General features: G+C 37.4%; 1 protein-coding gene across 30 annotated transcripts in view; it reads left to right on the top strand.

The window, feature by feature from the left end:
- Ncor1 (nuclear receptor corepressor 1) overlaps positions 1-18,410 on the top strand; it is a 142,035-nt gene that overhangs the window by 75,762 nt on the left and 47,863 nt on the right. For 16 of the 30 annotated variants that reach the window (XM_029483963.2, XM_029483964.2, XM_029483960.2 and 13 more), the window contains 7 exons: positions 870-1,084; positions 2,900-2,962; positions 4,739-4,896; positions 6,386-6,512; positions 9,502-10,048; positions 13,836-13,965; positions 15,650-15,845. In XM_029483963.2, the coding sequence (XP_029339823.1) occupies positions 870-1,084; positions 2,900-2,962; positions 4,739-4,896; positions 6,386-6,512; positions 9,502-10,048; positions 13,836-13,965; positions 15,650-15,845 (1,436 nt within the window). The remainder of the gene's footprint in view (positions 1-869; positions 1,085-2,899; positions 2,963-4,738; positions 4,897-6,385; positions 6,513-9,501; positions 10,049-13,835; positions 13,966-15,649; positions 15,846-18,410) is intronic. The other 14 variants (XM_029483970.2, XM_085829926.1, XM_085829929.1 and 11 more) reach the window with 3 other exon arrangements.

Below are 18,410 nucleotides of genomic sequence, written 5' to 3' on the forward strand. Positions count from 1 at the left end.
TCTGCCTTCTGAGTGCTGGGGTTATAGGCATGCAACACCACCACCACCCAGCGTCCTAGGTTTCTTTGTAGTCAGAATTTCTGTCCACTCTTAGTCTCGGATTAATAATGTTCTAGAATTAAGTATAAATGGAGTTAGCATTCCATCACTATAAGAAAAAAAAAAACCCTATGTCATAATCGACTTAGAAATAGAAAATCTTTTTAGCTTACAGTTTTAGAAGTATTAATCTGACTGGTTGGTTCCATTAATCATTTTACAGAGAGAAAGGAAATAAGGAAAGAGGGCGAGAGATCTCTCGTTATACCCTTTATGCTAACACTGACATAAAGATCTACTAGGTCTTACCTCTTCCAACACTTGTAAACAGCACCCATTAGGACCAAGTTTTTAACACTTAATTGTTTGCAGGATGTTTAGGAGTCAGTGTTTACCAAGTATGTAGTGTGTGTTGCTTTTTCTTATTTAGCCTAATAGAAGAGTTACCTGCTTTAAACTCATTTCATAGAGTAAACTTTAACAGGATTTAAGCAAAAGCAAAAACCTCAGTCCTTTTGCCATTGCTATAAAGTCTTTCTGCTCCATTTCAGGTCTGGGTGATTCTGTTATCATTTGATATTTTCTTATGAATGTCTGGATTTTAAGTTAACATGAAATATGTTTAAAGTTTAAGTCTATTCTTCTGGCATGTCTTGAATCTCTCAAAGCTATTAAAATCTCACATGATAAAGTTCTCACATAAAGTTTTTCACAAGATAGAGTTTAAAAGTTAAAGAGTGGATAAATTTATGCAGTTTCTATTTCAAGAATACTCTTTGCTGTATCCATACTTTTAGATCACAAAAGCTTTGATTTGCTTTTGTTTCTAGAGAAACAGCCAAGGAAAAGGACAGAACAGAAGCCACAGCAGAAGAACCTGAAGAAAGAGAGCAGGCCACTCCAAGGGGGCGGAAGACTGCTAACAGCCAAGGGCGCCGGAAGGGCCGGATCACCAGGTCCATGACAAGTGAAGCTGCAGCTGCCAGTGCTGCTGCTGCAGCCACTGAGGAGCCCCCGCCACCCCTGCCGCCACCACCAGAGCCCAGTTAGTAGAAGAGATTGCTTTGTGGAGGGTGTAGTCTTATCAGGGTTCTGTTTGGTAGACAAAATAAGGCAGGGTATGCCAGCCAGTATTGATAACCAAGAAATAATCTTTTTTTTTTTTTTTTTTCCCTTTTTTTGGTTTTTCGAGACAGGGTTTCTCTGTATAGCCTTGGCTGTCCTGGCACTCACTCCGTAGACCAGGCTGGCCTCAAACTCAGAAATCCACCTGTCTCTGCCTCCCAAGTGCTGGGATTAAAGGCGTGCGCCACCACTGCCCAGCCCAAGAAGTAATCTTAAAATCTGCTTTTTAATTATTAAACTTGAATATAAAATTTGGAAAGAAAATAGTTACAGTGTAGCTTTTCTTCCATTAGTATACCACTTTGTCCACTAACTTTTTATTTTTTTAATTTTTAAACAAAAATAGTTTCTATTTTTTCACATTAAAATATTAATTCACTTATGTATGTACATGTGTTTGGTGAGTGCAGGTACACACTGGCCACTGGTCATATGTAGAGGTCCAAGAACAATCTTCATGCCTGAACTCTGATTGACAGACTTACAGTATAAGTGCATTTACCTGCTGAGCCATCTTTCTGGGCAATTTGTATAATATAAAAACAAATTAATGAATATTATATACTGTCCATGTATTTCTTCCCTCTCTTTAGGAATTTTTCTTGGAATTTGAGATTTAATTCTTTTTATTAATTGTGTATGTGTGCTTTGTCTACATATATATCTGTGTACCATGTACATTCCTGTTGTCCTTGGAAGCCAGCAGAGGGTGTTGGATCCTATGGGACTGGAGTTAAAGTTAGCTGACATGTAGGAGCTGGGAATTGAATGTAGTTCTCTATTCTGAGCCCTCCCTCCAGCCCTGTTTTATAATTTTCAAGTATTCATAATTACCATTTTAGTTGTTAAATGCCTGTTGTGTGCTGACATTTTGCTTCTGAAGAGTGGCTTACATAAACATTTTCTACTGTTGAGTAGTTAAACTGTCTGTTTCCTCCTTCTTAAACCATCATGGTCAGCAGTGTAGTTGAAGATGTTTTCCTATACTTAACACTTTCTGCTTATTTAAGGAATAAATTCTTAGGCAAGATATACTGGGCCTAAGGCTACAATTATGTTTCTTTTTCTTATAAAGTATTATTCTTTAACAGATTTTTGTTGTTCATCATATTATTCTTTAAAAGGATTATATAATATTTTCCTTATTTACATCATTTGTAATGATTTACATTATTCAGTTAACATTATTTAACATAATTTAACAATATTAACATTAATAATTTAACATTATTCTTTAAATGGATTATATTAGTGATGAAGTGCCCTATCTGTGTGATTCAGTGCTACCAACGTCACCATAAAATAAAGTAGAAAGACTTCATAAAATGAATGTTGTATAAATGGCAAGCAGATGTATTGGAGCCAAGCAGATGGGAGGATGAAAATGGGCCCGGGCAGGTCATGGTGGACTGTCTTCTGCTACAAAGCAGGGAACTTGCAGAGGGTTTTAATTATAGGAGTGCTCTGATTAGGTTATATATTCTGGTGGCAAGGAAGGGAGAGGCACTGTATTCCTTTGTCATTGTAGGACTAAGCATATGGCCAAAGGTATCTGTCAGAGAATATTGAGAAAGATCTTGACACTAAGAAGTGTAGAATTTTTCCATCAAATTGGCTCTTAAGAAGCTGATACTATTTAATACTATATAAGAGAAATAAGTTATTAGTTAAATGAATTTTTTGAATGGATGGTTCAGTTTGGATGTCTTTTGCCTGAGTTTTCTTTTTATTTCAGTTTCTACAGAACCTGTTGAGACTTCAAGATGGACAGAAGAAGAAATGGAAGTTGCTAAAAAAGGTAAACTCCAAATAATCGTTTGGAGTTTTTTTTTTGTTTTATTTTTAAGATTGGTAATGGGTGAAATAAAACATTTTTTTTTTTTTTTAATTGAAAAGACTAGGTTAGGGGCTAGAGAGATGATGGTTCAGTGGTCAAGAGTGTACTATTCTTCTAGGGGACCTGGTTTCACTCCCCACCAGTGATATGACGGCTCACAAGCGTGTGTAGCTCCAATATCAGGGGGATCCAGTTCTCTCTTCTGGCTTCCATGAGCACCAAGAATATACATGGTATACATATCATATAAAACAGCAAAACCACACACAGACACACACACACAGACACAGACACAGACACACACATGTGTATACCTGAGTGCAAGTAGAGCACACACACATATGTATGCACATGTACAAAGACTAGGTCAGCCTTGTCTACTGAATAAGTTCAAGGTCAGCCTTGTCCCCATTTTTATTCCTAAAAAGGTTTTCTAAAAAGGTAAATAGAATTTTGAAGTAAATTTAACTAAGTAGTATCCAGTAAATAATTAACTTTAGTATAGTTGAAGATGTTTGAGGTATTTATGATTCTGTCTGGAGTTTTATTTTGATTTCCATTCAAGAGCAGAGTACTATTTTGATATTTCTACAAGAGTTGTGATTATATGCATTAGACATTATTTGAGGGTAAATTATGAATGTGAAATTATACTTTTATTATTCACAAGTTGTATTGAATAGAATGGAGACTGTTTCCTTATTTGCTATTTGGTTAAGTCTTTCTTTTAATGACTGGTTTGTTTATTTAGTGTGTGTGCATGACACATGCAATGGAGCACAAGTGAAGGTCAAAGGAATACTGTTCTCTCCTTCCCTCCATTTTGCTTTTGAGGCAGGGTCTCTTGGTTGTGTTTCTGTTGCATTCCATTGATGAGCTTCCAACCAATTCTATTTCCCCCATCACTCACATGGGAGTGCTGTCTTCTAGGGTATGTGTTACTGCTTCTGGCTTTGTATGTGTAGGCTGGGGTTCCATTTCAGGTCATTAGACTCATTCAGCAAACACTTTACCCACTCAACTAGTTAAGTGTTCTAGTTATATACCACCAAGAAAATGAGTCAGAATTAAGACTGTAATGTTTTTGGCCAAGCAGACACTAATTTGAGTCCTGTATCTGCTGTTTTAGTAGTTGGGCGGTCTTCATTGCAGCAAAGCCCTTTATAGACTTTGTTTTCCATGTATTTAGTGTGTATTTATGATTAGAAAAGTACTAAATTGGGATCTGTTTATTTGCAGGATGCGCCTAGGGCCTTATGCATGCTAGGCAACTACTTTATCCCTAAGCACTTCCCCTAGCCCCTTTAACTTTTACGTTTTTAGAAGGTATTAGTGCATTAGCTAAAAAGTTCTGTTTATAAGTTTTATATGCATTGAATAATTTATATATTTTTATTATTAAAATACTATCTCTAAGGATCTATAAATACCCAGTTTCTTCATTTTGCAAGTAGCTAAGCCATTTCTGTAGATCCAGCTTTATTCTTATCCCTGTGGGGGATCTGTGAAGGACAAAGTCTATCAAAAGTGTTAAATTTGGGGAAATGTATTAAAGAATAAGTGAGTTCTGTACCAGTAACTATTTCAATAAATATCGAAGTATGTTAACAAATATCTGAAAGTATACTTTTAGTGTTACTGGTTTTATATCGGTATTCAAGTTGCTTTTAATATCTCTCTTGCTTGCTTAAACAGGTGGATTGATCACTTAATATTTGCTCTGTTTTTAAAATGCAGGCCTGGTAGAACATGGTCGTAACTGGGCAGCCATTGCTAAAATGGTGGGAACTAAAAGTGAAGCCCAGTGTAAAAACTTCTATTTTAACTATAAAAGACGGCATAATCTTGACAACCTTTTGCAGCAACATAAACAGAAAGTGAGTAGAGCAGTAGTGGTAAGTGTTTTATTTATCATTTTTTACATAAAATTGTTTTGACCCCCAGAATCCACATAGTAGAAAGAGAGACCTGACCTTTAGCTTTCATATATATGATATATATGGACATATATATGTATGCCTTTTCTCTAACAATATATTAAAATACAGGTTTGTTTGTTTGTTTGTTTGTTTGTGACAGGGTTTTTCTGTGTAATCCAGGCTGTCCTGGAACTCACTCTGTAGAATAGGCTGGCCTAACTCAGAGATCTGCCTGCCTCTGCCTCCCACGTGCTGGGATTAAAGGGTTGCGCCACCACATGCCTAAATTATAGTTTTTAAAACCTCTGTCTAGTCATTTTAGTCATAGAGACTTCAATTGTTTACTTATCAATCTTTTAAAAAAAAAATCTCAAGAAGACATTACATAATTCTAATACTTGTCAATGTTCAGTATAACATAATTTGCAAGATAGATAGAACATTTTTTATCAACAAAATCTTTGCTTTCATTAATCATAAAAAAATGGAATAGTAATACCAAGAACAATTAGCTTCCTATGCAATTATTTTACTCCTTAGTGTTCATTGAACCATTAATAATATCAAACATTGAAAATTACTTAAGCCTGGTGTACTGGCACATGCCTTTAATCCCAGCACTCTGGAGGCAGAAGTAGATGGATGTAGATGAATGTCTGAGATTGAGGCCAGTCTGGTCTACAGAGCAGGTTCCAGCACAGCCAGGGCTATGCCTGGAAACCCTGCCTCGGAGAAAAAAAAAAGAAGGAAGGAAAGCAAGCAAGCAAATTACTTAAAGCAGAATTTAATTGTGTATGAATGAGAATAACAAAATCATTTTAAATATGATAGCAGCAATACATTCAGTGTAAACCTTGGGTTTTCAAAAGTAGAATGTATAACTATATGAAACTATGCAAGACCTTTTGGTATGCAACAAAGATATAAATATTAATCTAAAAGAATTAAAATGAAATGTACCAGTTAGTATATTTAGGATGTCTAGCTATTTTGAAATCATGAAAAAGTCATCTTTCAAATATAATTTTCTGTTTTCTATATGTCATATTTGTTATTGTTAGTAGAATGTGATCATATGTCCTTTTTTATTGGATAAAATAAATATTATCTGAACTGGCTGTGGTTTCAAAATTACAGTTTCCAAAATGGTTCAAAAAAATGTTTTGGAGAGTATAGGGGTTGAAACAAAGTCCTATATAAGACAGGCTGGCCTTGAACTTGGACACTCTTCTGTGGCCCCCAGCTTCCCAAGTGCTGAGATGCAGGTGTAAGTGTGATTTAGTGTTAAGTTTTGGTAGGGTTCATGGAAGTCGTCTATTACCCAAAAGGCCAATTTGTGGTTGCCTGTCCTTCCAAGCATAGCTTCTGTTGTGCCCACATGCCTTCCGACTACTATGTAATACTGTATTGTTTCTCCTTTGGTTATTTAACTCACTATGATTGAATTATTATTTCATACCTTTAGGCTTCACGGAAACCCCGTGAAGAACGAGATGTATCTCAGTGTGAAAGTGTTGCTTCCACTGTTTCTGCCCAAGAGGATGAAGATATTGAAGCCTCAAATGAGGAGGAAAATCCAGAAGATAGTGAAGGTATTTCAGAATCCTAAATTGTGTGTGACTTCTGTTCCCTCAATATGAAATTTTAGTTTAGTTGTTGATTATGTAGGAATTTCTTCACTGAGGAAATAGTATATTAGTGCTTTCATGGCCTAGGTTTAAAAACAATGTATTTATTCATTTGATCAGTTTTTAAGTACACAGTATTTGTTAATACAAAAAAGTATTTGTTTCTGTGTACTTAAGATTGCACAGTGCCGGGCGTGGTGGCGCACGCCTTTAATCCTAGCACTTAGAAGGCATAGGCAGGCGGATTTCTGAGTTCGAGGCCAGCCTGGTCTACAGAGTGAGTTCCAGGACAGCCAGGGCTACACAGAGAAACCCTGTCTCGAAAAACAAAATCAAAAACAAAAACAAAAAGATTGCACAGGTGGTACAACCAGAAGATTCTGACAATGACTTCCTGCTTCATCTACTATCTTTGTATGCATCTTTGTGTATCAAGGCCAAATTTACTTATTCTGTTGTTATTGTAAGTTAATATATATTTTTTTCATTTTCCTGCCTTGAGGCTGATTTATTTCATATTTTAAGGTTTATACATCATACTTAATTTATCATGTTAGATGTCTGGATGGCGTTAGTTCCCTGAGGTGAAAAAATACCCACCTAAGGAACTAAGGGACAATTGCTTAAACAGATTGACACAGCTTCCTGCAATGTCGAAACTAGATGTATGCTAGTTATAGAAAAATGAAGACAATAATATATTTCAGTTTATATTATTATTCACTATTGTTTGTAAATTTTCTTTGTAAGCTGAGTGCTTCTGCTGTGAGGATTCTTAGAATATTACTGGTGGACGCACACTTTGTTATTAGAATTTAACGTGTGTATAACTAGTGTTTGGTGCTTTCCTTGTTGGCTCTTCCATTTCAGACAGGCTTAGGAAGCTCTGTATACTGCAGTTTTACAACTACTGACTGGATATTTTTTCTAAAAGTCATTATTGTCTTTTAACCTTAAAATTGTAAACTTCAAATGAGTTTTAGTTTTTTACAGTAAGTCAACTTTTTCTTCATTAGTTTTTGTGTAAAAAATTGAGGCAATTAATACAAGTGTAAAGAGACTACTGGGATAGATTTGCCCTTAGAGGAGAATTGAGAATGGTTCGGGGTAGCTTGTTCTGTTCACGATACTTTTAAGGTACACAAGCAAGCATCATTTGCTCTCTAATGAAAACTCTCATTTTATAGCTGTGTGTCTGCTAAGTGCTATTCTTTGTGGTTATAAATGTGAATAAAACCCTTAATAATTTTAGTTATATGCAGTTTCCATGGTTTAAAAATAGTTAATGTTAAATTTAATAGCTTGAGTGTTAGAAACCATATCAACATAATTTTTATTAAGCTATAGTTTTATAATCATTCCATTTCATTATTAATTTCTTTTTGTGCCTGATTTTTAAATTAAATTTTATTGTAGCTTTGAATATATGGAAATGTATAGGAAAATACCAGTATATACTAGAGTAAGTACTATCTGAGGTCTTGGGAATCCACTGGGGATTTTGAATAGTACCCCTTATCCACAGGGACCTGTATTAATCTCTTTGGGCTACTTTTTAGTAGATTAGTATATATTGAATTGGTTAAACTACAGAAATATGCTTTTACAATTCTGCAGGTTTGAAGTTCAAAGTCAAGGTGCTTAGCAGAGCTCCCCTGTGATAAGATCTCTTCCTGGCGTTATAGGTTGCCTGCTGCTGCCTCAGTCTGTCTCCATGTAGCCTTTATGTGTGCACCTCTGGTATCCCAGTCTCTGAATAACAACTCATGCTCAAGAGCTCATTTCACTTCAGTTACCTCTGGCAAGCAGGTGCAGTGACCCTGGAAGTTAGGAGTTGGACAGTGGACTTGTGAGGAGGGAACCCAGTTTAGTCCACAGTAAAGCCCAAGCATAGTTTCATACACTTTTATCTATGGGCAAGGCAGAAGATCTACACCCTGCAAAGTCCCAAAATCAATCAATCAATCAATCAATCTATCATTATATATTATATATTATATATTAGATATATCAATATAAATAAATATTTGAATAAATGAAAAACTGAATTTCCAGTTTTAAAATCATTCTGTTGAAAATATTTATTCACAGATGGTCATAGAATATTTATTTTTTTCATCTCAACAGTTTATACTAGTCTCAACATTTTATCCTAGTTAGGGTTTTTATTGCTGTGATAAACACAATGACCATGGGAAGCAAAGGGTTTATTTCTTCTCATAACTCTCAGGTCATACTGGAACACTGAGGGAAGTCAGGGCAGGAACTCAAGGCAGGAACTGAGCAGAAGCCATGCAAGAGTGCTGCTTATTGGCTTGTCTAGGTTAAATGGTACAAGTGTCTTCTGCTTCCTAAGACTACATGCCCAGGGATGGCACCACAGTGAATTTGGCCTTCCCGAGTCAGTTACCAATCAAGTGCCTCACGGGTGTGCGTAGAGGCCAGTCCTATGGTGGCAGTTTCTCAATTGTAGTTCTCTCATCTCAGTTAACTCTAGTTTGTGTCAAGTTAACAAAAACTTCTACATGGACAAACTTCATGGTGTCAAAGTGAACCTGTTTTTCTAAAGATATTTCTGTGTGTTTTCAGACATGTTGTATATTGTCTTATGTTAACTTTTTAACATTAAAAAAATCTTCCACCCGAAAGTTGTCATTCATGGAATAGTTTTGTTTAGTCCCCCCCTCCCCAATCTTTCACTGTCTTTAAACTATTATTTAGACAAGAAACCATTTTAGAAAGAATTTTTAGTTTTAATTTCAGAAAGTCAAGACGTTTTGATCTTTCACTTTTACACCTTTAGAGCTTGTTGGCTTGGCCAGAAGCTGCTCTCACTTCCCTGATGTCACCACAGGAGTCAAGCTCCTCGTAACAAGTGCTTTCAAGCATGGTTTCTGTCAGCACCTGCAGCCTGGTCATTATCAGATTTTTATGCTGTATCATTATCTTTAAGGTGCTGACAATAGTTCTGACACAGAAAGTGCTCCTTCTCCTTCACCAGTTGAAGCTGCCAAGTCCAGTGAAGACAGCAGTGAAAATGCTGCTTCTCGAGGAAACACCGAGCCTGTGGCTGAGCTTGAGGCCACCACTGACCCTGCACCCTGTGCATCTCCCTCTTCAGCAGTTCCAACCACAAAACCAGCAGAAAGGGAAAGCGTGGAGGCCCAGGTGACCGACAGTGCCAGTGCCGAGACTGCAGAGCCGATGGATGTAGACCACGAGGAGTGCGGTGCCGAGGGCAGTTCTGTTCTTGATCCACCAGCCCCTACCAAAGCCGACTCCGTGGACCCAGAAATGCAGGTACCAGAAAATGCTGCGTCTAAAGGTGAAGGGGATGCCAAGGAAAGAGACTTGGAGAGCACCAGTGAGAAGACAGAGGCTAGAGATGAAGACGTGGTAGTGGCTGAACAGATCCAGAGGCCTGAACCACAGTCAGACAACGACTCCAGTGCCACTTGCAGTGCGGATGAGGATGTGGATGGAGAGCCAGAAAGGCAGAGGTGAGATTGACCTTGTTTCTTCTCTACTGTTCTCTGGCTCAGTGTCAGAACAGTTCTGTCCACAGAGATGCTGCCTGTAAGAGATTGGCAAGCTCCTAGCAGTCCATGGTTTTAATATTGAACAATTGTGGGGCTTTGGTGTTTGTTGTTTTTAAATGACACAAGTGATAAATATCTTCTATATCTGTATTGTTACATATAGTCTGTGATAGGGAGGGGCAGGCTGATATTCAGCCAATAGAGTTAAGAATAATACCACAAGCAAATTGTGGATCCTAACATTTGGCAGCAGTGGTAGATGGTGCAGAGGTAGAAATGAAGGGCCTTGGCTTTAACTCTGGGTTTGTCTCAGTTGGTTGGACTTCCAAAGATAGTTTGTCTAGCCCACTGTCATATATTAAAGAGAATGCTCGAAGGATAAATGTCGGTGTTAAAATGTTTTGAAAATGTTTTTATTTATTATTTGGGGAGTTTGGGGGACAGGCATTTGTTAGGAGATCAGATTGGGCTTGAACTTGAAACTTGATATGTAGCCCAGGCTGGGCTTGTATTTCTGTTACTCCTTCGCTCTTCTTGTACTAGGATTACAGACATGTCTGTGATGAGGGATTTTTCCTTCCTTCTTTTCTTTTCTCTTTTCTTTTCTTTTCTTTTCTTTTCTTTTCTTTTCTTTTCTTTTCTTTTCTTTTCCTTTTTGCGTTGCTAAGGGTCAAAGCTAGAGCATTACACATGCAGTGTAAGTATTCTCACTAAGCTATATCCAGCCCCTGAAAATTATGGAGCTCGTAACTAAATACACACTAGCAGACATTATATTGACTTTTTATTTTTTTTTTAAAGATTTATTTATTTATTGTATGTAAGTACACTGTAGCTGTCTTCAGACACTCCAGAAGAGGGCGCCAGATCTTGTTACAGATGGTTGTGAGCCACCATGTGGTTGCTGGGATTTGAACTCTGGACCTTTGGAAGAGCAGTTGGGTGCTCTTACCCACTGAGCCATCTCACCAGCCCCCTATTGACTTTTTATATTGGTTATAATTTTAAATTAGTCATATTTATGATATAAAATATCAGATAAGTTAATTATTTAGCTTTTATTTGCGAAGAAGGGAGCATGTGTACCATGGTCAGAAAGCACTTAGGGGAGTTCGCTTTGTCTTCTTACCCTATGGGTTCCAAGGCTGGGACTGTATTCACTAAGCTTAGTGACAAGTGCTTTCACCTGCTGAGTCATCTAACCAGCCTGCAGATGAATTTAGTCATTAAAGGCAAATTTACAATAAAAATGCATAATAGCTGCAGGGCTTTTATAATGACATTGTACAGAAATAGATAGTAATTTGATAATTTTCGATAATATCAGGGTGTTCCATTTTCTTTGAAAGAAATGTAATCACTTATAATCAGAGATATTGGATTGTTGCAGATTCCAAAAATGAAGCAAGACTAAAATTGTTATAAAATTATGCATTCTCCCCCTCAAAACCTGTTTACTTTTGATAATATTAAGATGAATGAGCTTCTCATTAGAAGTCATATTCTACTCAGAGCTTAGGTTTGTGCAGTGTGCTCTGACATATCACTGTACATGGTTATACTTATTGCTCTATTTTGTATTGATATAGGTACTCCTGAACTATATAGGTGACTCCTGAAGAGAGTCAGCTTCTAGATGGGGATGTTGTCTAATATCCATTTGTTGGAAAATGCAGTCATCTAGTTCACTCTTTGTCCAATTAAAAACATTTAATTGGTGGCTTATATACAGTTTCAGGGGTTTAATCCAAATTATCAGCATGGCAGGGAGTGTGACTGCACACAGGCAGACATGGCACTGGGGTAGTAGCTGACAGTTCTACATCTGGATCTGCAGCCAGCAGGAAGAGAGGGCTGGGAACGGGGTTGGGGAGGAAGACATGGGACTGAACCTGTCTTGGGCTTTTGAAACCTCAAGGCTGGGGTGCTTTGGAAAAGGAAGAACCAGAAAAGAGAAAGAGGAAGAAGGAAAATTAATTTAAAAGGCAAACCAAAAGAAAAAAGCATAGTAAGCATTTCATTTTGATATTAAAGGGCATTTGTGGTAATGCAGATCTTTTTGACAAATCCTAAAAAAGAAATGTCTCCATCTAACATTTTCTGCCTTTGAGAGAACTTGGATTTTAAAAGTAAGAAACATTTTTATATTGTTTCATCTTTGTCTTTCATCTCATAATACTCTAGAATTCATTTTAATTGTCCAGTTTTATATATATATATATATATATATATATATACATGCATGCATGTGTGTGTGTGTGTGTGTGTGTCTATCCATTTCCTAGGTGCAGATGAGAACAACTTGCAGGAATCGGTTCTCCCCTTCCACTCTGTGATCTGCAAGGACTGACTTCAGTTGTCTATTTGGCAACAAACATCTTTATCCTCTAAGTTATCTTGAGGTCTAGCTCCAGTCTTTATCAAGAGTAATATACATGGATTAAAGCAATGTTGCCTTTTTCATCTTTAATAAGAATTACTTATGTTTTGTGCTGTTAGGTTTGTTAACTTTATTATATAAGAAGGAAACATAGGATGCCCTTGGCGTAAGAAAGGGGGCACCGTCAGACGCTTGTTATGGTCGGCAGCTGCTTGATGGCAGAGCATGACATCCTTGGTTTGATGCCCAACACGACCACCACCAAAAAATGAGAAGCTCCTCACTCAGGAAAAACAAATTATTGTAAAATTATAAAATCTATAAAACTTTTAAGATGTTAAAATGGTATTTTCAGTTTTCTACATCTTTAATATCAGCTTTCAAGAATGCAGTTTGTATGTTAAGTTTCTTTATAAATTCTTATTTTTCCTACCAGTCCACAGATTTAAAATCATTTCTCTTTAGCCAGTGTCCATTAAGGCTATATAATACACCATTTTATTATGTGTATGTGTATAAAATATATCAAGTTCACATATATTGGACATCCTAACTCATGTGTAGATATTGGAGACAAGTGAAAGAGGTGCTGCGAGAAATGTCTGGGTGGGACTGTAAGAACAGAGGGAGACATGTCTGTGTGAATCTGCTATGTGGAAATGCTGGCTCAACATTTTACATTTGTAAGAAGCCTGACGTTTGGAATTTAGGGTTAAATTCTCAAATTTTAAATGGCCAGTTGCTTCTAGTCTGTGATCCCAGGAAAACATTCTATAATAGGGAACTAGTTTTTTGTTGTCATTTTTGTTTTTAATGATCACAGTTACACTGTGTGTGTGAACAGCAGTCATACATAACCCAGTGCACATGTGTAGCCCAGAGGACAAACTTGTGAGAATTGGTTCTCTCCTTTTACCATGTATGTCCTGCGAATTGCTTGTTTTGGTAACAAGTGGTTTTAAGCTCTGAGCCACCTCATTATTCGAAGGAACTAGTTTTTGACATATGCTTGTATGTTAGTAAGTTGATACTAGTTTTCATCAGTTTTATTGATACTGTGTTTGTTGATTAAATGTAGATAAAGTCAGATAAGTATCAACTTGAAAATCAATATTAAATTTCTTTAATCTAGAAAATTAGTGTTATAGACCCTTTGTTTTCTTTCCTACTTTCAAATATTAATTTGAATGTAATGTCATGCTCATACTAGGCACGTATTCTACTACTGAGCTATACCTCAGCCTTCCTCACATCTTACTAATGATAACGTAACACATAACGCTCTTAAAATGAATTGTGGTGATCTTACATTTGAAAACACAAATAAAAATAACTTATTTTATCTTTATTCCAAACCACCAATTATAGAGTGTTTCCCATGGATGCAAAGCCTTCATTGTTAAATCCTCCTGGATCCATCCTAATCTCATCCCCTATTAAACCAAACCCACTGGATCTGCCACAGCTTCAGCATCGAGCTGCTGTTATTCCACCAATGGTAAGTGCCATTGTTAGACAAGTAAAACTGAAACATAGAGATCTTCATAGACATATTTATTCTTTCTTTTACTTGGCTCTTGGACTGTTTAAAATACTGTGGTGAAAAGCAGGCAATGTTAAATTAACTATTTTAGTCAAAATTTCTTGTTTATTTTCATGTATTGAGTTGTTCCAAAGATTATAAGTATCTTAGAGAAGCAGAAGCGTCTTAGTTAGAAATTTAAGATTTGCTGGGCAGTGGTGGCGCACGCCTTTAATCCCAGCACTTGGGAGGTAGAGGCAGGTGGATTTCTGAGTTCGAGGCCAGCCTGGTCTACAGAGTAAGTTCCAGAACAACCAGGGCTATACAGAGAAACCAAAAAAAAAAAAAAAAAAGCCAAAAAAAAAAAAAAAGAAATTTAAGATTCCACATAGGATTTAAAATTTTGTTAGACCAAAATTGCTTGCTTTGGTTTGGTTTGGTAACACAAGAAGGAAAAGCTGTGTTCACATGTAAAGCGAAAGACAGAAAAGTCATATTTGGCCATTTACAGTAAGGCATAATTTATATTAGTGCTTAGAGCATAGATTTATGTTAGGTCTCTATGAGCTTTTATGGCTGTTTGTTGCATATCAAGTATTTAATAATCATAAAGAAATAAAAACATAGTTGCAGTCTGTCTTAGTTAGGATTTTACTGCTGTGAACAGACACCATGATCAAGGCAGCTCTTACTAGGACAACATTTAATTGGGGCTGGTTTACAGGTTCAGAGGTTCAGTCCGTCATCAAGGTGGGAGCTTGGCAGCATCATGGTGCAGGAGGAGCTGAGAGTTCTACATCAAGGCCATTAGCAGAGTACTAGCTTCCAGGCAACTAGGATGAGGGTCTTAAAGCCCACACCCATGTGATGCACCTTCTCCAACAGGGCCACACCTTCTAATAGTGCCACTCCCACAAAGTGAGTTCTAGCATAGCCAGGGCTATACAGAGAAACCCTGTCTCGAAAAACAAGTTTCTTTGAGCTAGTCAAATGGACTCAAAAGTAAGCAGTTTATTTTGAGTGTAAACTTTGTTTGTTTGTTTGTTTGTTTGTTTAAAGAACTGAGGCCGGAACCCAGAGTCTTGAGCTTGCTAGGCAAGCGCTCTACCACTGAGCTAAATCCCCAATCCCAGAGTGTGAACTTGTATCTGAGTTGTCCTAGAGAGCATGGAAATCTATAGAAATGTTGTGATTGGTGAGAAAGAGCAATGTGGGATGAGACCAAAGACAGATCAATCAGAAGGACTTGATTAGATAAATGATCTTTAGTTTCAGGGTTAGATTTCTTTTGTCACAGCTTTTATGATTTCTGCTGTAATCAGTTCTTCAGTAACTACCTAGCATTCCCCCCCCCCCGCCCCCCCCAAGACAGGGCTTCTCTGTGTAGTCCTGGCTGTCCTAGAACTCACTTTGTAGACCAGGCTGGCCCCAAAATCAGAAATCTGCCTGCCTCTGCCTCCCAAGTGCTGGGATTAAAGGCGTGCACCACCACTGCCTGGCTTCTGCCTTGCATTTTTTTTTTGAAGAGTTCTTTAATTAAAACGTGGTGAAATAATTTTAACCTCTAGCATATCAGAAATAAGTATTACTTTTAACAGTTGGTAATTACTGTCACAATGGTCATTGGCATATTTCAATTCAATCTTTTGTTTCCTTGTAGGTTTCTTGCACTCCATGTAATATACCAATTGGAACGCCCGTAAGTGGCTATGCTCTTTACCAACGGCACATTAAGGCCATGCATGAGTCAGCACTCCTGGAGGAACAGCGGCAGAGGCAAGAACAGATAGACTTGGAATGCAGAAGCTCTACAAGCCCATGCAGCACTTCTAAGAGTCCAAACAGGGAGTGGGAAGGTAGGTAGATGAAGCCATCACTACAAGGGAAGTCAAGCCAACACCCAAGTTAGTGTCTGTCTTTTGTGCTTTCTGTATGATTTCAGTTTACTACATATGCCCCTGATAGAGAGGCCTTAAACTGATATGCTGGCTATACTGTTAAATACTGATGACTACCAAAAAACAGCAGTAATAGTGTTAATAACATTCTAGGTAGTAACTTTTCTGAATTCATTCTTCTTCTGAAAGTACAAAAAACATGCTTTATCCTCCATTAATCTGACTTTTCAAAGTAGAAATCGGTGTTCTGTTCTTGAAACAAGTCACCTCTTCCTGTGTAATGTTCTAACAGATATGATGAAGACATCTTTTTTTTTTTTTAAGATTTATTTATTTATTATATGTAAGTACACTGTAGCTGTCTTCAGACACACCAGAAGAGGGAATCAGATCTCATTACAGATGGTTGTGAGCCACCATGTGGTTGCTGGGATTTGAACTCTGGACCTTCGGAAGAGCAGTCGGGTGCTCTTACCCACTGAGCCATCTCACCAGCCCCAAAGACATCTTTTTATAGCAAATAATTCTTACCCTGATTCAGTGTTCAGCCTGTCAGTCATATGGCTGTGGGCAAAGATAATCTACCTTTAGTTTTCTCATCAACAAAATGAAAATAATAATACATATATATTTTGCTAGGATTATAGGGTTAACGAGTGAGCAGTCAATATTGCTATGTAATACATGGCTCAGCTTTTATATGCAGTGTAGACTCCTATAGAAGCACTGGGCACCACTGTATCACTCACTGGCTTCAGATGGTACATTTGAAATGACTCATTCTGCTATGTTAGAGCATGGTAGATACATTTTTACTTACCATGAGGAGAGGATTTCCAAATTTTAATAATTTTTCTTATATGGTTAAAATTAGCACATGGGTGGTATTCAAGTATACTTAGAATGTCTGAATCCTAAGTTTATCTGTGTAAGCCATGTATTCATGTTAAAGGCTACTTAATGTAAAAATGGGATTGAAGAATAGTTGGTCCTACTGACTCCTTGCTCCCTGCCACCCCAGTGATGTGTTATTAGCTACACAGCATACTGAACCTCTTAGAGTAGACTTAATATGAACTCGTTGTCTTGAACATGAATTGCTTTTAATTGTTATACATGTGCTAATATAATGTACATTGGGGGATTGGAATCTATTCTCTCATTCCACAATAGAATCTGAGGATTGAATTTAAGTCACCAGGCTTGCATAACAAGCACTGTTAACCTCCTGAGCCATTTCAGTAGCCCTTAAATACAAATCTCATGCTAGCAAAAGTGTGGACTAGGGGAATAATACTGAGGCATAGAAAGAATACAAAGTAGCTCTCCTGTGTTGACAATTGAACCTAGCATCATGGACAGCTGCCCACTAACTCACATTAAGTAAATGCTTCTTCTTTTGTTATTTTCTTTTCCTCTCTTTTTTCCATTTTCTTTCCCTCCCCCCTGCACTTAGTGTTGGGTTTTCATCAGCTTATGTCTCAAAAATCTCTTCTAAGTGAATATTTCTTGAATGGAAGTAGGTAGTGATTTTGATAACTTTTAGGCTTTTTATTAAATTGCATCTTTAATCCCTGGTTACAAAATCGATACAATGGGTATACACAGCTTTAATTCTAGCACTGAGGAGGCAGAGGCAGGCAGATCTGAGTTGAAGGACAGCCAGGTCTACAGAGTGAGGTAGAGTGAGGTCCTCCGCAGCCGCAGTTCAATACTTTGTCTCAAGCCCCACCTGCTCCCAGCCCTGGAAAGTGATGTATCCTGCTTCCTACTTTCTTCTTTCTACTGAATATTAGCTTAGACCACTGCCACATCCTACCCTCAGAAATGGTTATCTTTTAAATATCACTAGCTTCTGAGAAACCTAGGGTAGATACATTATAACAGAGGCCTGGTTACTTAGTAGTTTATTATTATTATTTGTTTTGGTTTTGGCTTTTTGAGACAGGGTTTCTCTCTGTAACAGTCCTGGCTGTCCTGAAAATCCCTTTGTAGACCAGCCTGGATCTGAACTTACAGAGCTTCTTCACCTGCCTCGTCTCCTGAGTGTTGAGATTAAAGAAGTGTGCCTCAACCTCTGACTGGCTAGGATAGCTTTTTTTTTTTTTTTAAGATTTCTTTATTTATTATATGTAAGTACACTGCAGCTGTCTTCAGACATCCCCCAGAAGAGGGTATCAGATCTCATTATGGATGGTTGTGAGCCACCATGTGGTTGTTGGGAATTGAACTCAGGACCTTCAGAAGAGCAGTTAGTGCTCTTACCCGCTGAGCCATATCTCTAGGTCCTAGGATAGCTTTTTTTTTTTTTTTTTAAAGAATAAAATAAAATAAAACGTATTTTAAAAAAAGACATTTACTTTATTTGTTGAGCTCCTGCCAAAGCCTTGTATTATTCAGTCAGTAATATGTGGGTGATTCTCATTAGGTAGTGTAGTCTAGAACATTCACATCTTTACTCAGTCTGCTTTTGAACTGTATTGAAGAGCTAGAGTGACTGAACCAGGCCAAGTTTCTCTGCAG

The sequence above is a fragment of the Mus caroli genome, unplaced genomic scaffold (genome assembly GCF_978045245.1).
Source record: "Mus caroli unplaced genomic scaffold, Mus_caroli_1 scaffold_13, whole genome shotgun sequence".
NCBI classification, from domain to species: Eukaryota; Metazoa; Chordata; class Mammalia; order Rodentia; family Muridae; genus Mus; species Mus caroli.